This window comes from Callithrix jacchus, chromosome 12 (assembly GCF_049354715.1).
Source record: "Callithrix jacchus isolate 240 chromosome 12, calJac240_pri, whole genome shotgun sequence".
Classification (NCBI taxonomy): domain Eukaryota; kingdom Metazoa; phylum Chordata; class Mammalia; order Primates; family Cebidae; genus Callithrix; species Callithrix jacchus.
In genome coordinates this window covers 86,027,848-86,050,258 of record NC_133513.1, presented here as the reverse complement: position 1 = coordinate 86,050,258, position 22,411 = coordinate 86,027,848, and the positions used below count along the sequence as shown (strand labels likewise).

The window sequence follows — 22,411 nt, the reverse complement described above, 5'->3', positions numbered from 1 at the left end:
AAAAGTCCAGGGGTCTGTTGGCTTTAGGCCCCTCTGGACCCCATGGTGAAGTTATGATGACTTTAGAAATTGGTCTCACCTTCTCCACCCCTCTGCTCCGCCCTCCTCCACAGGCTCTTCTTGGGGGTACAGTGGCAGTCCCAGCTCACATTCTGTCCTCCCCACAAACCTCAGGAGAAAGAGAAGAGCGAAGCCCTCCTGGGGCCAACCAGAGTTCTGGAATTGGGCCTCAGTGTCTCTGCTTTTGGGGGTCATGTGCCTATCCCTGAATCAACCGTTGCTGCCCAGGGATGCTCCGATTGGCCAGGCTCTAGAGTTAGACACACAGGCAGCTCCTCTAAAATTTGGGAGAAAGAGGAGTCCTCCAAGGAAAATCTGGGTGCTTTCATCCAAAAAGGGGGGTCTAGAACCTGCATGGACAATAACAGCAGATGTCTTCCAGCGATGCCCTGTTCCATTCCTGCCTCCACATTCTACCAGCTTGTCCTAGCTCTGTCTGGTCACGTCCCTTCCCCACACCTGATGAAAATGTACCAGCCCTGTGTGGCATCAGGCCGACCCTCTGCTGGCCCTCCTCAGTGCTGATGCTGTAGCGGGCACCATTTCCCTCCTCAGTGCTGATGCTGTAGCGGGCACCGTTTCCCTCCTCAGTGCTGATGCTGTAGCGGGCACCATTTCCCTCCTCAGTGCTGATGCTATAGCGGGCACCATTTCCCTCCTCAGTGCTGATGCTGTAGCGGGCACCGTTTCCCTCCTCAGTGCTGATGCTGTAGCGGGCACCGTTTCCCTCCTCAGTGCTGATGCTGTAGCGGGCACCGTTTCCCTCCTCAGTGCTGATGCTGTAGCGGGCACCGTTTCCCTCCTCAGTGCTGATGCTGTAGCGAGCACTGTTTTCATCATGTGGGGTGAATGCCTTCAAAGGAGACTTTTTTCTTTTTCCGTTTGAGACAGGGTCTCACTCTGTCACCCAGGCTCACTCACAGCTCACTGCAGCTTGACCTCCTGGGCTCAAGCAGTCCTCCTCCCACCTCCCTAGTAGCTGGAACTACAGGCATGCATCACCATACCTGGCTAATTTTTGTATTTTCTGTAGAGACAGGGTTTCACTTTGTTGCCCAGGCTGGTCTCAAACTCCTGGGATCAAGCCGTTCTCCCACCCTTGGCCTCCCAAAGCGCCAAAGAGGGCTTTCAAGAGGCACAGAGGCTCAACGTGATATCAAAAATGCACTTTCAGACAGTGTGGCAGAATTGGGTGGGGGTCAGGGAGGGACTGGGTCAGATGGGCCTTTAGGTATGGTTCCCTTTCCCGTTCACCCACATCTAGCGCTGGACCTCCCCATACCCTGTGGTGCTTGGAGCATGATCCCACCCAGGACAGTCAGGCAGCAACAGCAGCGTGGGCTGCTCAGCCCCTCAGAGCCAGGCTCTCTGAGCCCTGCAAGGGAAAACATTCCTGGAACATGACAAACAAGAAGCAATCTAGAGATCTGCCTTCAAATTCATGAAGCGCTGGAGAAATTCCCTTTCTACTGGGACCAGAGGAACTTAGGTGTTCCTGGGCTGTGGAGATGTTTAGTCTTGGCTAACATTATCTGAGGCAATGGAGGCAAGAACTTGCAGAACGCTTACCTAGTCCTCCTCTTACCTACCTCTAGTATGAGGATCTGAGGGTCTTAAGTGACCACAAGCAAACAAAAGCCAGGGGTATTTTTCTTTTCTTTTCTTTTGAGATAGACTCTCACTGTTGCCCAGGCTGGAGTTCAGTGGTGTCATCTTGGCTCACTGCAACATCCACCTCCCAGGTTCAAGTTATTCTTCTGCCTCAGCCTCCTGAGTAGCTGGGATTACAGGCATGCACCATCATGCCCAGCTAAGTTCTGTATTTTTAGTGGAGCCAGGGTTTCACCATGTTGGCCAGGCTGGTCTTGAACTCCTGGCCTCCAGTAATCTACCCGCCTTCCAAAATGCTGGGATTACAAGCCACCATACCCGGCCCAGTGGTATTTTTCAAACACCAAAATCCCAAGACATTCTCAATCTGCACTGATAAAAGAGTAGAGTCTGAGCCTCCTTCTCCTTACCCTCATGTAAAATGAGAGCACACGCAGACATCTGTGTGGGTGGGGGGGTGGGTGGAAAGTTAATGAGCAGAAGTGACACCCCAGAGGGTGATACTGCAGGCTGGTCTAGAATACCTGGCCTTAGGAGGATAATTTAAGTAGGACACAGTGGTCTTCAGAGGGGAGATGAATCACTCCCCAACCCCCAGGTGGCAGCAGGAAGTCACACTGATAGGGACATGGCAAGAAAGCTTCTGTTTGGGAACTGCCTGGGACATTTTTTAGTTGCCCAGCTTGTGATTTCCTGGGGAAATCATACAGCTAGAGTGGAAGGATTAGGCCCAAGGGAGTGTCAGGGTTGGGGTGAAAGGAGAGAAAGGCCCCAGGCTTCGACGCTGTCTGAAGGAGCCAGAGGTGAGTGTGTGGAGTCCAGTCATCAGGATCACCTGGGGTGTTCATGTTTCTTTTCATTTCAGGAGCATTTCTGGAGTATTGACCAAACAGAGTTTCGAGTCCCACCCAGACTGATCATTCAGATATGGGACAATGACAAGTTTTCCCTGGATGACTACTTGGGTAGGGCTTACATTTGGATCATTGTTTCTAAGGAACTGTACTTGAACTTAGTGAAGTTAATGAAAACTTGGGAGGAATTCTTTAAATCTTCCATACATTTTGGTAATGGGGGCCTGGTCGGGGGACAGGGGACACACCCACTGCCTGCATGAGCTCTTGGCAGTGTGGCCTGACAGTACATGTCACCCCTTTCCAAGGGCCCTGGTGAAGGTCTTGCACCAGCTCCTGTCTCTGAAGACTCAAATCCTGTTTCCGCAGGGGATGCCACACTCCTATTTCGCAGCTACTCTCTCCTCAGCACCTAGGAATCAGCTCCCACCCTCCTCCATCTGCTCCCAAGATACCAAGGTCCCCCAATGCCCCCCAGCCATTGCTTCTGTCCCTAGGCCCATCCTCCTCTGTGATAAGGGCACTAGTTGAATGCACCCTCAGCCCGGGCTCCTGCCTCTTCTGGCACACTCCTCCCTCGCCCCCCATGACACTGTGCTCTCCAGATTTTCATTCTCTCAAGCTCTGGCCTTGTCACATTAGCCAGCTCTGTTTCTGCATCCCACTCTTATTTTTTATTTTTGGAGACAGGTCTCTGTCTCCCAGGCTAGAATGCAGTGGCACAATCATAGCTCACTGCAGCCTCAACCTCCTGGGCTCAAGAAATTCTTCTACCTCAGCCTCCTGAGTAGCTGGGACTACAGGCATGTACCAACACACCTAGTTTATTTTTCACTTTTTAGTAGAAATGAGGTCTCACTACATTGCCCAGGCTGGTCTTGGATCCCTGAGCTCAAGCAATCCTTGCACCTCAGCCTCCCACAGTGCCAGGATTACAAGCATGAGCCACAATGCCCTGCCTCCCACTCTATATAGAGGCCTTCCCTGAGGTTCTTCTGCTCTCCTCCAACCCTGCCAACCGCCCCTCTAGTGATTTACCCACTCACCCTAGTGAAAGGGCATGCTTCAACTCTGACCTTTCAGCAAGGGAGAGCTCCTCACCCAGGCCGGTAGCCTGCGTGCTCACAGTGCCTGCTGTACAGAGGAAATCGTGAGGGTCATTCCCAATTTCTGGCCAGAACCTCCCACTTTTATCTTTGGCTGGCAGCTCGCATGTACTGTGGCTGAAATCTCACTCAGCATGTCTTCCCTGATCCCCACGCCACTCTCCTCAGGAACTTATTTAGCAGCTCATGACCCCTCTCCTTCCCCAGACATCGAGGCAAAAGCACTCAGAGCCCTCTGCGGTTTCTCTCCTCTCTCCCCCAACACCCGCCAGCCACTCCGTCCTAGCAGTTCATCGTTTCATCACGCACACTTGTTTTCTTAGTCCTGTGATCTCTGCCGCTTGCCATTTCAACCTCATTTTCTCTTAGCAGTGGTGCAGTCTCTGCTAGGATATGTCCCTCCTGGCAGAGGAAACACCCCCCAGAGGTTGTGTCGTCTTTATCCCTTTTCCCTGCTGCACAGCACCTCACAAAATGGTTTTGACTTAGTGCTTAGTAAGAGGTCGATAAGCAAATGAGTATGCAAGTAGGCTTACATAAAGCACATGGAGAGTAAATTCTAGGACCTTAAAGAGTTTGCTCTTGGCTTTTTTGTTTGTTTGTTGAGACAGAGTCTCACTCTCTCGCCCAGGCTGGAATGTAGTGGCACGATCTAGGGGCACTGCAACCTTGACCTCCTGGGCTCGGGTGATCCTCCCAACCTCTGCTTCCCAAGTAGCTGGGACTACAGACACACGCCACCAAGCCTGGCTAATTTTGTGTATGTTTTGTAGAGATGGGGTTTTGCCATGTTGCCCAAGCTGCTCTCAAATTCCTGAGCTCAAGTAATCTGCCCACCTCAGCCTCGCAATAATGCTGAGATTACTGGCATGACCCACCATGCCTGATCTTCCCTTAGAATTTAAACAAAACTGTTAGACAACAGGAGAATGACTGTCTCAAAATGCCGAGTGAGCACATAAGCAAAAGGAGAGAGGAGACAAAAGCAATCATAGGTCAAGAGGGACTGAGGTCACGTGTGTCTCTTGGGCCCGTTACATGCGGAAGAGCAGTCCCTCAGCCAGATAGTTTCAGGAGAAAATGCTACAACCTCCCTGTTGCTCTTTGCTGCCACCGTTGAAGGCCACACTCTTGCCCCAGTCATCCATAGACTTGGCTCCACATCACAGATACCATTTTCTTAAGGAAAGGGCTCACAGGAGTTCCCAAGCCCCAAACACTCTTTTCTCTTACTGTGGAAGTGGTACTAAAGAGTTAATGTGGCCAGGCACGGTGGCTCACACCTGTAATCCCAGAACTTCGGGAGGTCGAAGCAAGCAGATCACCTGAGGTCAGGAGTTCAAGACCAGCCTGGCCAACATGGTGAAACTGCCTCTACTAAAAATACAAAAAATAGCTGGGCATGGTGGCATGCACCTGTAGTCCCAGCTACTTGGGAGGCTGAAGCATGAGAATCGCTTAAACCCAAGAGCCACGTGGAGGTTGCAGTGAGCTGAGATTATACCACTGTACTCCAGACAGGTGACAGAGCGAAACTCAGTCTCAAAACAAAGAAGCAAACAGAAAGTTAATGCCTCACATCAAAGAAGGAACAATGTGCTTCTCCAGACACTCTGACTGAGGCTAGGAGTCTCAGTTCCTGGTGAGGACTTTCTATTGAGTTATGTTCCTTCTCAGGCTTCTGTTTCTGAGGCTTTACTAGGAGAGTCTTGGACATCCACATTACATGCAGCATCCTGTATTGGTTTTTTTTTTCTGGAGATGGAGTCTCTGTTGCCCAGGCTGGAGAGCAGTGGTGCAGTCTCCACTCACTGCAGCCGCTGCCTCCCAGGCGCAAGCGATTCTTGTGCCTCAGCCTCCTGATTATCTAGGGTTACTGTCACGTGCCATCATGCCCAGCTAATTTTTATATTTTTAGTAGAGACAGGGTTTCACCCTGTTGGCCAGGCTGGTCTTGAACTCCTGACCTCAGATAATGTGCCCACCTCAACCTCCCCAAGTGCTGGGATTACAGGTGTGAGCCACCACACCTGGCAAGCATCCTGCATTCTAAGCACCCGTTGTCTTTCCCAAAACCAAATGACCTCTCTGTTCAGGGCAGCTCAAAACTAAAAGGAACACATTTCAGATCCAAGGGCCTTGAGTTGACTGGAAATTGCATCTGTAGATACGTCATTACTTTGAGTGTAAAGAAGAACTCTGTTTATGTTCATGTCTTTGGAAAAGAAAACAGGTACTTCTCTGTGAGATGCTGTGCAGTGGACAGCTATTTCTTCAGCCATTTTCCATCCTAACTGGAAAGACTTTAAACATTGACCAGGCTCCCTTTCTCTAACTCACCCTTCACCTGTTCAAAATCACTGTGTGCCTCTCTTCTGATGAGAATGTTCTGTTCACTTGTGAATGACAGCTGACCCCCTTGAAGCTCATTTGAATTAACTGTTGTTTCCTTGGCTAGGTTTCCTAGAACTTGATTTGCATCACACAATTATTCCAGCAAAATCACCACAGAAATGCAGTTTGGACATGATTCCTGACCTCAAAGCCATGGACCCCCTTAAAGCCAAGACGGCCTCCCTCTTTGAGCAGAAGTCCATGAAAGGATGGTGGCCATGCTACGCAGAGAAAGATGGCTCCCGCGTGATGGCTGTATGTACATTTCCTGGTTCTGGTTGGTTGAGGATCGTTTATGCCTTTTATCATTTAGGTTTTGCCCTTTATTCATAGACTTACTCCAGATAAAATAAGGACGTTTTAAATTGGTAGGAGTTTAAGTTATGGGGATAGTTAGTCTTTGAGATATGTTTGCCTTCGTCTTACAATATAAGGTGGGAGATGCCATGAGTGCGTGTTTGGAGTTGGAGGAAGGTGAAGACATTGGAATGGTCAAAAAACTAGAAGCCCAGGTGTTTTCCCTGTATTTTCCTTGGGACTTTTCTTCATCAGGAAAGTTAATTCATGCTGGGCTTCTAGTACAATTTAGTATGGAAAAAGGAACTTCAAATTGGAACTTTTCTCATTAAAAAAAACAAAAAAAGTGGGGCTGGGTGTGGTAGCTCACACCTGTAATCCAAGGCAGGTGGATAACCTGAGGTTAGGAGTTAAAGACCAGCCTGGCCAACATGGCAAAACCTCATCTCTACTAAAAATACAAACAAACAAAAAATTTAGCCAGGAGTGGTAGCACACATCTGTAGTCTCAGCTACTCAGGAGGCTGAAGCATGAGAATCACTTGGACCCAGGAGGCGTAGATTGCAGTGAGCCAAGATTGTGCCACTGCACTCCAGCCTGAGTGACAGAGTGAGACTCCATCTCAAAACAAAAAAAAAACTGAAGGTGGAGGAAGCAAGGTGTGCTGGCATTAGTTGAATAAAAAGGTCCTAGATTACAAGCAAGTTGAGGAACTCAAGATGTATTTTGATCTAGAAGCAACAGTGTGGGTTACCATGCCATATCATGAAAGACTACCTAGTTCATTACGCATTATTAAGAATAGCTAACATTTTTTATCATTAATTTTGAACCAGGCAACATGCCAAGTGCCTTACATTCATAATCCTTTTAAAAACAACCTTGGTGTATAATTTACATAAAATCAACTGTATTCGTTTAAAATACACAATTTGATGAACTTTGACAGATGTATACACTCATCGAACCACAGCATAATCAAGATCCAAAACCTTCCCATCACCCCCCAAATTTCCTTGTGCTCTCTCTCTGCAGTCCATTGCTCCCTCCCTTTCTGGTCCCAGAAAACCACTGACTTGCTTTCCATTACAATACAGCAGTTTGGACATAACCTGACTTAGTTCTGCTGACAACGCCATGAAGCAGACATTGTCCCCATTTTAGAGATTCCAAAAACACGCTTGGAGAGATGGAGCAACTTGCCAAAGTCAGAAACCCAGCTTTGTCTGATTTGTAAGTGTAGGAGTCATCAGAGGTCTACTTAGGGCCAGGGTTTCTCAAATTATTAATGACCTTGCAGGCTTTCCTGGCTCTTAGAAAGTCTGTAACATTCTTAGATATGGCTCGCTATAAAAGTAGGCAAGTTTCTTTTTTCTTTTTTCTTGAGATGAAGTCTCACTCTTGTCACCCAGGCTGGAGTGCAATGGCATGATCTTGGCTCTCTGCAACTTCTGCCTCCCAGGTTCAAGCGATTCTCCTGCCTCAGCCTCCTGAATAGCTGGGATTACAGGCATGCACCACCATGCTGGCTTGTTTTTTTGTATTTTTAGTAGAGATGAGGTTTCACCATATTGGCCAGGCTGGTCTTGAACTCCTGACCTCAGGTGATCCTCCCCCTCAGCCTCCCAAACTGCTGGGATTACAGACATGAGCCACTGTGCCTGGTCAAAAATGGACAAGTGTCTAGACCTCTTTCACTCTGGCCTCACTGTTCTCATTTAAACGTGGACAATAACAGTACCTTTGTAGGGTTAACATGAGCTTTACATGAGATAACCCATGTAGAATATTAAAACAGTACTGGGAGCATCACTCAGAACCTGTGAGCAGGGAGACAACATTCACTCACTCATTCATTTGTTGAGCTAGTATACATGGAATACCTATGAATGCTAGCAACTGTGCTCAGTAGGTGACGGTGATAAGCATAAAGAGACATGGCCCTACTCTTTTAATTGGAGCCTACAATCGATGCTCAATAAATGTTAGATGTTGTTATTAGCGGTATTCAGGTTAGTCTGGTTCCAGGTGAAGTTATATAGGAAGGTGTGTGAGAAGACAAGGTGACAGATGTGAGAACGTTAGCATGATGGGGATACAGAAAATGAAAAGCAGACAGTGGGGGAAGCAATTTGTCCTCAAAGTTTCCCACACAGAGTCAGTTCAGAAACACATGGAAGAGGAAATGGGATGAAATCTCTTGAGAAAAATTGAAGGCAATCTAAGGATTGTTTTACAAGAATAAAAATCATTGCTCGGGGAATACTCCTTGGGTTGGAGTAAAAATATTTGTGAAACGTGATGTCATGTGTTTAACATGCTCTGCTTTACTGAAGGGGAAAGTGGAGATGACATTGGAAATCCTCAACGAGAAGGAGGCCGACGAGAGGCCAGCCGGGAAGGGGCGGGATGAACCCAACATGAACCCCAAGCTGGACTTCCCAAAGTGAGAGGCCCTCTTTGTTCTCCTGCTCCCCAAACACCTGCAGTCTGAGAGCCCCCTTTCCCATGGGCTTCATGGGATGGATTAGCTTTTGTTGTCCTTCTAATTTTGTATTTAATAGTGGAGGGTGGGGGTGGAGAGGTTGGTGATCTGGCTTCATTTTAAGAATTCTCCTTTTCCAGCCGGGCGCGGTGGCTCACGCCTGTAATCCCAGCACTTTGGGAGGCTGAGACGGGTAGATCATAGGGTCAGGAGTTTGAGACCAGCCTGACCAACATGGTGAAACCTCATGTGTACTAAAAATATAAAAATTAGCTAGGCGTGATGGCGCGCGCCTGTAATCCCAGCTACTGAGGAGGCTGAGGCAGGAGAATTGCTTGAACCCAGAAGGCAGAGGTTGCAGTGAGCCAAGATTGTGCCACTGCATTCCAGCCTGGGTCTGGGTGACAGACTGAGACTCCATCTCAAAAAAAAAAAAAAAAAAAATTCTCTTTTCCCAGGAAACCAAAGCTCAGCATCTTAGGAAGCTGTAATGGGTTAAAGAACCCTGGTCGGATGAGGTAGCTCAGGCCTGTGATCCCAGAACTTTGGGAGGCCGGGTGAGCAGATCACAAGGGCAGGAGTTCGAGACCAGCCTGGCCGATATGGTGAAACCCTGTCTCTACTAAAAATACAAAAATCGGCCAAGTGCAGTGGCGCGCACCTGTAGTCCCAGCTACTTGGGAGGCTGAGGCAGGAGAATCACTTGAACATGGGAGGCGGAGGTTACAGTGAGCTGAGATTGCACCACTGAACTCCAGTCTGAGCAACAGAGCGGACTCCATCTCAAAAAACAAACAAACAAAAAAATGCAAGCTGGGCGCAGTGGCTCAAGCCTGTAATCCCAGCACTTTGGGAGGCCGAGGTGGGTGGATCACGAGGTCAAGAGATCGAGACCATCCGGGTCAACATGGTGAAACCCCATCTCTACTAAAAATACACACAAAAAAATTAGCTGGGCATAGTGGCGCGTGCCTGTAATCCCAGCTACTCAGGAGGCTGAGGCAGGAGAATTGCCTGAACCCAGGAGGCGGAGGATGCGGCCGAGATTGCGCCATTGCACTCCAGCCTGGGTAACAAGAGCGAAACTCCGTCTCAAAAAAAAAAAAATGCTTTCTCAGTCAAAGAAGGGGAATAATATCCTTTCTTGCTTTATTATTGTGATTCTTTGTTCCTGAAACTGTTATGCTCTGGAATAAAACATGCATCCCTTTTGAGTTGAGTAGGTGATACCATTTCTTTGCAATGCAGCCGACCAGAAACCTCCTTCCTCTGGTTCACCAACCCGTGCAAGACCATGAAGTTCATTGTGTGGCGACGCTTTAAGTGGGTCATCATCGGCCTGCTGTTCCTGCTCATCCTGCTGCTGTTCGTGGCCGTGCTCCTCTACTCCCTGCCGGTAGGAGCCCTTCCTTGGCCCCTTGTCTTGGGTATCTTGTGAGTTGCGGTTGGCCCTCTCCCTTGCCATTTGTCCTGACCGCTGTGCAGAACAATGACCCACTCAGCAGCACAGTGTTTGCAACCCTTCTGCTTTGGGGAAATTTTAAAAATGTGTCTTGTGATTAGAATTACACTCTCAGGCCAGGCGTGGTGGCTCACGCCTGTAATCCCAGCACTTTGGGAGGCTGAGGTGGGCGGATCATGAGGTCAGGGGTTTGAGACCAGCCTGGCCAACATGGTGAAACGCTGTCTCTACTAAAAAACACAAAAATTAGCCGGGTATGGTGGCATGTGCCTGTAGTCCCAGCTACTTGGGAGGCTGAGGCAGGAGACTCGCTTGAACCCAAGAGGCAGAGATTGCAGTGAGCTAAGACCATGCCATTGCACTCCAGCCTGGGTGACAGAGTAAGACTCTGTCTCAAAAAAAAAAAAGAAAAAGAAAAGAAAAAATATTCTCAGGTTTCACAAATTATAAGCAGAACTTTGCTTTATGGTCTGAAAATAACTTTGGTTTCAGGAATTCTAGGAGAAATCACTTACGTCTTCATCAGTGTGTGTCTGGGCCATAGCCAGCGTTTCCAGTTGATCTTCCTGCCTCAGACTTTCTTGTTCCAAACCATCCTGCATCCCAATTTCTTGTCCTAGCTTCAAGAACCCCCAAATCTGGGTTCATTGTGGGTCTACACACACCCTGTGTTCTACCCAAACTAGATCGTTGATCCCAGCCTCGCCAAATATTATTTCCCTTACCTATCTGGATGACTTCACCAAATGTGACTGTCCACATTTATCCATCAAAACCTCACTCATTGTCTAAGGCTCATGTCACGTATAACCTCCCCCTTAAATTTTCCCCTAATCACCACAGTCATAAATGGGAGTCTAAGTGGGAGATTTGGCAGTGTGCCTAGAAGTAGTACCTTTAGGCTGGGTGTGGTGGCTCATGCCTGTAATCCCAGCACTTTGGGAGGCCGAGGTGGGCAGATCACCTGAGTTCAGGAGTTCAAGACCAACCTGACCAACATGGTGAAACCTTGTCTCTACTAAAAATACAAAAATTAGCCAGGCATGGTGGTGCATGCCTGTAATCCCAGCTACTCAGGAGGCTGAGGCAGGAGAATTGCTTGAACTCGGGAGGCGGAGGTTGCAGTGAGCCAAGATGGAGCTATTGCACTCCAGCCTGGGCAACAGAGCAAGGCTCCATCTCAAAAAAAAGGTAGTATCTTCATTCCTCCTTCCAGAGAATGTATTGCACATCTACACTAGACTAGGAATTAAGTTATAGAGATGATTAAATTATAGGCAGGATTTGTGCCCAGGAGCAGCTCATAGTCTGGGAACAAGGACACATTTCTAAGGGAGGTGAGCTGTTATGAAGACAGAAACAAACAACCATGGGCACCCCCTGCTAAGACAGTTCCTCCAAGGAGGAACTGACATTCAAGTTTGCCAAGTGGAGAAGGGATAGTCCAGGCAGAGGAAGTCATGCTCAGAAGTTGGGCAAGTGGCACTGAATGTCACAGGAAGCATTCAAAGACTCTTACTCCAAAATTCACATTAATAATATCAATAACGCTGTGCTTAGTATCGTAGCCGTACAAGTAGCAGGGGTTTGTGTTTTCATCTTTCCCCAGTATAGGACTTCCACTTTGTTAACTGTGTGTATATATGCACTATTTTACAGTCATAGATGTCCAACTGCTTTTGTTTTTTGAGACGTAGTTTCACTCTATCACTCAGGCCAGAGTACAGTGGCACAATTTCGGCTCACTGCAACCTCCACTTCCCAGATTCAAGCATTTCTCATGTCTCAGCCTTCTGAGTAGCAGGGATTACAGGTACCTGCCACCACGCCCAGCTAATTTTTGTATTTTCAGTCGAGACAGGGTTTCACCATGTTGGCCAGGCTGGTCTTGAACTCCTGACCTTAGGTGATCTGCCCACCTTGGCCTCCCAAAGTGCTGGGATAACAGGCGTGAGCCACTGTGCTTAGCCTAGTTATTATTTTTTTCCCCCAATTTAGATTCTATTAGTTTAAACCATTGAGTCTCAACCAAGGGAGACTTTGCTCCCTACCCCCAAGAGGACATTTGGCAATGTCTGGAGACATTTTGGTTGCAACAACTGGGGGTGCTACTGGCGCTCAGTGGGTAGAGGCCGGTGAAAGCGGCTGAACATGCTACAGTGCACAGGACACTCCCCAACAAGAAAGAATCATCTGGCTTAAAATTACTGACCAAATCATCTGGTCAGTAGTGCCAAGATTGAGAAACCCTAACTGAAATACATATATACATACATGTTTTTTTTAACCACTGTTTCTGTTTCCTTTTCAGAACTATTTGTCAATGAAGATTATAAAGCCAAATGCATAATGAAAGCAAAGGCGTCATGTCAAGAGTCACCCAGTAATGAGAAAATCCTGCCTCTGTGGACCAACACGCCTCTGCGGCAGGTTCTGCCACAGTACTGAGCCCCATTGCTTCCCAGAGGGTCTTAGTCCTGGAAAGTCAGGCCAAAAAGCAACATTTGATTCATGTTATCTCTTAAAGTATTAAAAGTTTTATTTTCTAAAGTTTAAATCATGCTTTTCAAAGTATTTTTTAAGGTGGCTGGTTCCATTTAAAAATCATCTTTTTATATGTCTTTAGTTCTAGAACTCAATTTTTGGAAATTGCTAAATAGAATTTGAAAATCTCTGCATCTTCATATTTGTAATCAACTAAAAGAACTGTGCATTATAAAAACAGAATAGTTAGGACAATTCTTATTTATGCCACAACCATTGTTATATTTTGTATGGATGACTGTCATAAAAGTCTATTTAACCTCTGTGATGAAACTAAATAAAAATGTTTCACCTTTACACCTGGCTGTTTATTGTAGCTATGGGTCAAGTTGGGAAGGAGGCATTTTTCTGGTCTTCTTGTCTCAGTGAACAGAATGTTGGGGCATACCTCTTGGCCATAAACCCTTTATAAATATGCTGCCCAATTCTAGCCAGTAGGTCAAACTGAATATAATATTATAAATAACAAAAGCTAACACTTACCAAAGGTACTTATTCTGTGCACAGCGCTGTTTTAAGTGCTTTTGTGTGTTAACTCAAGGACAACAAAGCCCTATAAAAGTAGGTAATGTCATTAACCCTGTTTTCACACTACTATAAAGACACTACCTGAGACAAGGCACTTTATAAAGAAAGGAGGTTTCATTGATTCAGTTCCGCATGGCTGGGGAGGCCTCAGGAAACTTACAGTCGTGGAGGAAGGTGAAGGGGAAGCAGGCACCTTCTTCCAAGGTGGCAGGAGAGAGAGCAGCGAACAGGGGAGATGCCAGACCCTTAGCAAACAAGCAGATCTGGTGAGAACTCTCACTGTCATGAGAACAGCATGGGGGAAACTGCTCCCATGATCCAATCACCTCTCACCGGGTCCCTCCCTCAAAACTTGGGGATTACCGTTCAGATCACAATTTAAGATGAGATTTGGGTGGGTTCACAGCCAAACCATATTTACTGTTGAAGAAATTAAGGCACAAAGAGGTTTAGGAACTTGCCCAAGGCCACATAACCAATAAACAGTAGAGCTGGAGCTTGAACTCAGGCAGTCTTTTTTTTTTTTTTTAAATGGAGTTTGATTCTTGTTGCCCAAGCTGGAGTGCAATGGCGTAATCTCAGCTCAGTGCAACTTCCGCCTCCCAGACTCAAGCTATTCTCCTGTCTCAGTCTCCAAGTAGCTAGGATTATAGACAGCCCCCACCACACCTGGCTAATTTTTTGTATTTTTAGTAAAGGCAAGGTGTCACCATGTTGGCCAGGCTGGTCTCAAACTCCTGACCTCAGGTGATCCACCTCCCTTGGCCTCCCAAAGTGCTGGGATTATAGGCACGAGCCACTGTGCCCAGCTGGCTTCTCTTAACCATAAATCTATACCACCAGTGGAAGGTCTGTTGAGAGGAACACAGGGCTGAGACTGTCAAGTAATGAGTGACAGCAATATAGTGTGACTCCATGTCAACACCAAAGACAGTGTGTTCTAGAATGTGTGAGAACACCATCCTATTAGAGACCATGGTAAGATCAGTAAACAGCTCTATGCCAACGGCAACATAGAGCTGAGGGGAGTAAGAAATGGTACAATCGTGACAATGCTTTTAGATGCTTAGACAGAGTTAAACTGCAATGGTGATTATGTCAGTGTTATTGCTAAGTTGTTTCATGTTTTGAATATTTTAATTCCCTTCATGGCCTGCCCCACATCCTAGCATTCAGTACACAAAACCATTGAGAGGCAATGCACAGGATATTCTCTGATGCTGCTGAATTTCATCTCCCATACACCTCGTCCTCTCCTTTCTCAATGGCACCCCACCTTCATTGGTGGAACTCCTGCCTACCCTCAACATTCTGGTTCAAATGCCACATTTTTTTAGACAGAGTCTCACTCTGTTGCCCAGGCTGGAGTACACAAGTGCTGTCTTGGCTCACTGCAACCTCCGCCTCCCAGGTTCAAACGATTCTCCTGCCTCAACCTCCTGAGTAGATGGGATTACAGGTGCCTGCCACCATGCCCGGCTAATTGTTGTAGTTTTAGTAGAGATGGAATTTCACCATGTTGGCCAGGCTGGTCTTGAACTCCTGACCTCAGGTGATCCACCCACCTTGGTCTCCCAAAGTGCTGGGACTACAGGCATGAGCCACCGTGCCCAGCCATCCAATACCACTTTCTCTTTTGACACCTCTTACGCCCCAAAGTGATTCTTCAATCTTAGAGGTAGACAAATTAGTACAACCTTTCTGGAGAAATATATGCCCTCTGGAGTTTTTGCCCTTTGACTCAGTAATTTCACTCCTTAGTATTAACTCCAAGGAAAGAATCAGAAAGGCAGCCAAAGGTTCACGTGTAAAAGAGTATTTTACAGTGTGCTTTATCATGGCACAAATCAAAAACAACCTAAATGCCCACTTAGAGGGGAATCACTGAATATATAGCGAAATCCCATATATTGGTACAAGAATGAAAAACAGCAACAATTTTCTCCCATCCAAGTATGAACCAGGCCTGACCCTGCTTAGCTTCAAGATCAGACAAGACCAGGCATATTCAGGGTAGTATGGCCATAGATAAACAAGAACAACAATTTTGTTTTTTCTTTTTTTTTTTTGTTTTTCTTTTTGAGACAGAGTTTCACTCTTGTTGCCCAAGCAGGAGTGTAGTGGCGTGATCTCAACTTACTGTAACCTCCACCTCCTGGGTTCAAGCAATTCTCCTGCCTCAGCCTCCCAGGTATAGCTGGGATTACAGGCACATACCACCCCACCCACCTAATTTTTTGTATGTTTAGTAGAAACAGGGTTTCATCATGTTGGCCAGGTTGGTCTTGAACTCCTGACCTCAGGTGATCTGCCTGCCTTGGTCTCCCAAAGTGCTGGGATTACAGACATGAGCCACCGTGCCCAGCCTAGAACAACAATTCTCTAAATTTTGTGACTGGCATAGGAAAATGTTAGTATATAGAAAATTTTTGAAAAGCATAACTACTTTATTTAAAGACCCAAATACTTGGGTACATATATAAGGAAATGCAGCAAATTATTAGCAATATAAGAAATGTATGCAAAGTTTGTATTTGTGCATATTTAAATTATTTATGAATATAAGTCAACATTAGAGGTTCATCACAATTTTTTCCAGCTGACTGTAAGCCCCTTTAGGGCAGAGGTGGCACCTGTAAGAGCTGTGCCATGAAGCAGCAGGCCTGGGTTTGCATCCCAGGTTTTGCCTCAGCCTCATCCAGAACTTGGAAGAAGTAATGCCTATCTCACTGGATTGAGGTGAGGGTTGAATGGCAGCATGTATGTAAGGTGCCTTCTCAATGCCCAATGCCCAGCAGGTAGCTTTAAGTCTTGCATTTAACTGGTTAAAGTCAGATGTTCTGGTTCCAAAAGCAGAATTAAGAAAAGGTTCTTTTCAGCCGGGCGCAGTGGCTCACACCTGTAATCCCAGCACTTTGGGAAGTCAAGGCAGGTGGATCACCTGAGGTCAGGAGTTTGAGACCAGCCTGGCCAACATGGTGAAACCACGTTTCTACTAAAAATACAAAAATTAGCCAGGCGTGGTGGTGAGCACCTGTAATCCCAGCTACTCAGTAGGCTGAGGCAGGAGAATCGCTTGAACTCAGGAGGCAGAGGTTTCAGTGAGCCAAGATTGTGCCATTGTACTCCAGCCTGGGTGACAAGAGTGAAACTCTGTCCCAAAGAGAGAAAAAAAGAAAAGCTTATTTTCCTTTGAATCTTGGGACCTTTATACAGAAAACAGACTCATGTATAGAGGGAAGCAAAAGCAAGATAAGATGTAAGGCCGTCACCCATCTTCCCAAGAGGGAAAGGAGGAAGATCCCAATTTCGGGGGGTAGGAAAAGAGGTCAGCTCTCACCACTCCGGGCAGCACTGCGCAGGCTGCTGTGTGGGGTGGTGGCCAGAACAATGGCAGTGTTCCAGTGGAACAGAGGGTATAAGTCCTGTTTGCTGATCAGGCTCCCCCTCATAGACCTCGGTCTTAGGAGGCTGACTGAGTATCGCCTTGGCCCTCAAGAAAAGTAGCATGCTCTTCCGGGTCCAGGTCCCCAAGCACATATAACCTCCCAATCTTTTCAAATCATATTATACCTACATCCAAACTACTACTTCCTAATGTCATGTCATCCTGCTTAGACCTTAACTAAGAATCTACAGCTTCCATCTAAGAAAGGGAATACTCTAATGATGAAAGGGACTTTACCTAAAAATGGCATTTCTTGAAGAAAAAGTAGGCTTTGCAAAAGAGCATTGTTCCAGGCAAGGGTGTTATTTGCAACTTTTAACAATCAGTATGGCACTGGTACCAACCTATCAGAATAGATGCACCAACCTATCATGGTGGATACACGCTATAAACAACTACAACCGAAACAACAACCGCAGCAAAAGCTGCAACAGTCACACCAGCATGTGCAGGCTGAACATCAGTTAGCTTTCGTACCAAGGAACCCTACCAATACACTCTCCTGCCAGGCCTCCCTCAAGGAACAGTTGCTGAGTGGATACATGAATGGCTATGAGGAACGTCTTTTCCTTCTTTGACGTCAGGATACCTAACCAGAATCTACTGCAGTCACGTGCCACATAACATTTTGGCCAATGGCAGACTAGATGATATGATAGCGATCCCACGAGATTAAAATGTCATATATTTTTTGGAGAGAAGGTCTCACCCTGCTGCCCTGACTGTAGGAGTATAATACCATGTTTTTAGAGTACCTTTTCTATGTTAAGATGTTTGGACACACAAATGCCATGTGTTACATTACCTGCAGCATTTAGTAGAGTAACATGCTGGGCAGGTTTGTAGCCTACAAGAAATAGGCTGTACCATAGAGCCTAGGCGCGTGCTGGCTGTGTCATCTAGGTTTGTGGAAATACCTTCTACGATGTTCACAGAATAACAAAATCATCTAATAACACATTTCATATAACATACCCTCATCTTAAACGGTGCAGGAATGTAGTGTAGAACCTTTGAGTAAACAGCAGCAAAGCCTTAGTAGGAATGAAATTATTCCCATGGAGAGCAGTGAGCTGAGCTTTCTGGGTAGAACTCCCCTCTCTCCCCTCCCCGCCCCTAGAAAAAAAGCTTCATCTTGTCAAAAGATAATGGTCTCTCAATTGAGGTTGTTAGCCGCCTGGTGACCTATAAATGATAGCTAAAAGCTGGAACTAATCACAGTCCAGTCAGATTGTCGCTTCACTGTGAATTAAATAACACTTAGTCCTAACTGATTCTAGCAAGTGCCACCATTAACGCTGGAGCCTTCATTAGGAAAATAAATCTCCATCACTGCCATGAGATGACAGGGAAATGAAAATCCTGACAGGCCAACACTCAATTCCTTTTTGTTCTTCCTTTCTCATTTTAAGGCTAGAGAAAAAAATATGTCACAATTAGACCCGCATGTTGCATTAAAGGGCTATTTGAAAGGTGGACAGATTCAAAAACCCATTTGAGACAGCCCAAAACAGGCAGAGGGGAGCTGAGCTATCTGGCGTCCAAGTGCTGGCCAAGAGGCAGCCCTTTGCCCCTCCAGGCTCACTCCAGCTCACAGGATTGTTTGTCCAAGGACTAGAGCTGATTTGTTTCACCACCGTAAAGCAGATGTTGTAACAAACATAACTAGAAGGTGAGAGAACTTTCCAGAAACTGCCCATTCTGTCCAGGGAGGCAGAGAGTGCAGAAAGAGCAATGCAACTATCATCTAGGCAACCAGCAGTCCACGGTCATCTCAAAGTCTACAAACCCTCCACAGTGTACTTATTTTGTACTAAATAGATTCCTTTGTGTGGCTAATACATTCAGTTCCCGGGACCATATGCATCCAGCCTCCAATCCATTCAGAAGAATGCTTTTCAAAGTCAGCTTGCTGTGGAATTAGTTCATAATGGAGTCGATGTTGTCAATAGATTAAGCACCCGCCATCTTTGCAGCTGAATTTTGTGTTTGTTCAGTGTTGAATGAAAACTCCCTAATCTTTCTTAGGTTAAACATAATGGGATCCTGAGGAAGATCAAAGGAAGGCTACTTTTCCTTTGAATATACATCATGAAATGAAATGCCAGAGTTCACGAAGTTCAAGAAAAACACGAGCAAAACGTGTAACATGGACTAACTGCAAACCCTAACGAGTAAGGGAACATAATGAAAAACACAGGCCCACCATACGTAGGATCTGACTCATAATTTCAGGGGTGCAAGTTTGCAGGAGATGCAGATGCCAGGTTTTTACTATTTAAATAAACGGAACAAGGGGGAAAAAAGCAACTTTTTGAGTGACTCTCTCACAGTACATTGAATGCTTCTCAGGGCAACCTGATTTTACTAAAATTTATCTCAAGTTCTTCAAAAGGCTCTTTCAGTCCTTGACTAATATTAATATGCTACTTCCATGTGTTTTCACAAAATCCTTGAGCCAAACCTATAATCCTCCCCCATCATATTTCAGCTCAGTCCTGCCCCAGTAATGATCAGGAGGAGGACCAGGAAGATCCAGCTGGATTCAGACGAGGCACGGAAGCCTCTCAGATGAGGTTTTGCCTGGGTCACTGGGATAAACAAAATAAATGAATGGAATCCTGTCTTAGAGGCAGCAAGAGCATGGGCCCAGGGGATTCCAGACGTCTGGAAGCCTGCAAGTTCACCCCAGCTTGGTCACGACGTGAGGCATCTCCCCTCGGGGGCTCCTTTCCCTCACTGGTGAAAGCAAGCCTTGAATGAAATGATCTTGTCCACCCCATCATCGTTTTATGGGTCTGCTTCTCTGTGACTCAGTTTCTTCATCTGTAAAATTAGGGCAACAACCTCCATAGAATGATTGTAAAGATAAAATGATTTGAGGCCAACAATCATATGAAAAAATGCTCATCGTCACTGGTCATCAGAGAGATGCAAATCAAAACCACATTGAGATACCATCTCACGCCAGTTAGAATGGCAATCATTAAAAAATCTGGAGACAACAGATGCTGGAGAGGATGTGGAGAAAAAGGAACACTTTTACACTGTTGGTGGGAGTGTAAATTAGTTCAACCATTGTGGAAGACAGTGTGGTGATTCCTCAAGGCCTTAGAAATAGAAATTCCATTTGACCCAGCAATCCCATTACTGGGTATATATCCAAAAGACTATAAATCATTCTACTATAAGGACACATGTACACGAATGTTCATTGCAGCACTGTTTACAATAGCAAAGACCTGGAATCAACCAAAATGCCCATTGATAATAGACTGGATTGGAAAAATGTGGCACATATACACCATGGAATATTATGCAGCAATCAGAAATGATGAGTTTGTGTCGTTTGTAGGGACATGGATGAATCTGGAGAACGTCATCCTCAGCAAACTGACACAAGAACAGAAAATGAAACACCGCATATTTTCACTCATAGGTGGGTGATGAAAAATGAGAACACATGGACACAGGGAGGGGAGTACTAAACACTGGGGTCTATTGAGGGGAGAAGGGGAGGGCCAGTGGGAGGGGGAGGTGGGGAGGGATAGCCTGGGGAGAAATGCCAAATGTGGGTAAAGGGGAGAAGGAAAGAAAAGCACACTGCCATGTGTGTACCTACGCAACTGTCTCGCATGCTCTGCTCATGTACCCCAAAACCTAAAATCCAATAAAAAATTAAAAAAAAAAAAAAAGATAAAATGATTTACAACATGTTAAAGTGTTTCAAACTGTGCTTGGGACAAAGTAAGACCTCAATATATTTTATCATCCTAATCATCATCCTAATCATCATCATCATTATGGGAAAAGAGCAGCCAAACGGATAGAGGCTGGAAGGTAACAGCCATTCTGCTTTTGCAATGTGGTCTTAGAAAATGAAGAAATCAATGCTGTCCAAAATGAGGCAGATTTTCCCCCAAGTTCTAACTGTGCCATCGGAATTAAAGAAAGCAGGTTAAAAAAACATTAAGAAAGGCCAGGTAGGGTGGCTCACACCTATAATCCCAGCACTTTGGGAGGCTGAGTGGGAAAGATCACTTGAGCTTGGGAGTTCAAGACCAGCCTAGGCAACATAGGGAGATTTTGTCTCTACAAAAAAAATTGTTTTTTAAATGCCAGGCATGGTGGTGTGTGCCTGTAGTCCCAGCTACTCAGGAGGGTGAGGTGGGAGGATGACTTGAGTCTGAGAGACAGAGGCTGCAGTGAGCTATAATCACACCACTGCACTCCAGCCTGGGTGACAGAGTGAGACCTCATCTCTAAAACAAACAAACAAAAAGTGCTAGGAGAATAAGGCAATTCCTTGAAAAATTAAATATAGAGAGGGCTGGGTGCGGTGGCTCAAGCCTGTAATCCCAGCACTTTGGGAGACTGAGGCAGGTGGATCATGAAGTCAGGAGATAGAGACCATCCTGGCTAACTCAGTGAAACCCCATCTCTACTAAAAATATAAAAATCAGTTGGGCATGGTGGCACGCATCTGTAGTCCCAGCTACTCGGGAGGCTGAGGCAGAAGAATCACTTGAACCTGGGAGGCAGAGGTTGCAGTGAACCAAGATTGTGCCATTGCACTCAAGCCTGGGTGACAGAGTGAGACTCCGTCTCAAAAAAAAAAAAAAATTAAATACAGAATTACCATATGATCTAGTAATTCTAGGTACATATCCAAAAGAGAAATTGAAAGCAGGGATTTTGAAGAGATTTTTGAACACCCATGTTCACAGCTGCATTACTCATGATAGCCAAAGGGCAGAAGCAATCTGCTATAGACTAAATATTTGTACCCCTAACCCAAATTCGTCTGTTGCAATCTGAGCCCCAAGGCAATGGTTCATAACGGAACCATTACAAGGTGAGGCCTTTGAGAGGCAATTAGGTCGTGAGGGTAGAGTCCCCATGGTTGGGATTAGTGTCCTTACCAAAGAGACCCACGTAAGGTCCCTTGTCCCTCCCACCATGTAAAGACACAGCAAGAAGATCGTCACCTGTGAACGAGGAAGCCAGTTCTCACCAGCACTGAATCTGCCAGAGCCTTGAGCTTAGGCTTCCCAACCTCTGGAACTGTTAGAAATAAATGTCTGTTGTTTATCAGCTCCTAGTCTGTGATATTCTCTAAGAGCAGCCCAAATGGACTAAGATGTTCATTAATGGATGAATGGATAAACAAACTGTGGTATCTACATATAATGGAATATTATTTGGCTTCAAAAATAAAGGAAAAATTCTGTCCCATGATACAGCATGGATGAATCTTGAATGCATTATGTTAGGTGAAATAAGCCAGATGCAAAAGGACAAATGTTATATGATTCCATTTATATGAGGTTCCTAGCATAGTCAAATTTATAGAGACAGCCAGGCATGGTGGCTGACACTTGTAATCCCAGCACTTTGGGAGGCCGAGGCAGGCAGGTCACCTGAGGGTGGGACTTCGAGACCAGCCTGGCCAATATGGTGAAACCCCATCACTACTAAAAATACAAAAATTATTTAATTAGCTGCCAATGTTTCACCATTGAAAAAAGTCACGTTAAAGATTATATTTTGAGCTTTTCCCAACAATTGAAAAGTCTGCCAGGATTTCACTGTGCAGAAATTGGCCGGAGTCACTTGCCTAT

At 45.9% G+C, this 22,411-nt stretch overlaps 1 protein-coding gene and 1 long non-coding RNA gene across 6 annotated transcripts in view; one reads left to right on the top strand and one right to left on the bottom strand.

Annotated features, from left to right (window-relative positions):
* MYOF (myoferlin) overlaps nt 1-13,111 on the top strand; it is a 188,578-nt gene extending 175,467 nt beyond the window's left edge. For all 5 annotated transcript variants that reach the window (XM_002756412.7, XM_009009984.5, XM_078346062.1 and 2 more), the window contains 5 exons: nt 2,537-2,636; nt 6,090-6,280; nt 8,660-8,769; nt 10,057-10,204; nt 12,582-13,111. In XM_002756412.7, coding sequence (XP_002756458.3) covers nt 2,537-2,636; nt 6,090-6,280; nt 8,660-8,769; nt 10,057-10,204; nt 12,582-12,620 — 588 coding nt within the window. In that variant the 3' untranslated portion in view covers nt 12,621-13,111. The remainder of the gene's footprint in view (nt 1-2,536; nt 2,637-6,089; nt 6,281-8,659; nt 8,770-10,056; nt 10,205-12,581) is intronic.
* The window catches only part of LOC144578710 (uncharacterized), a 249,932-nt gene that overhangs the window by 33,375 nt on the left and 194,146 nt on the right, over nt 1-22,411 (bottom strand). The gene's annotated exons all lie outside the window — the stretch shown is intronic.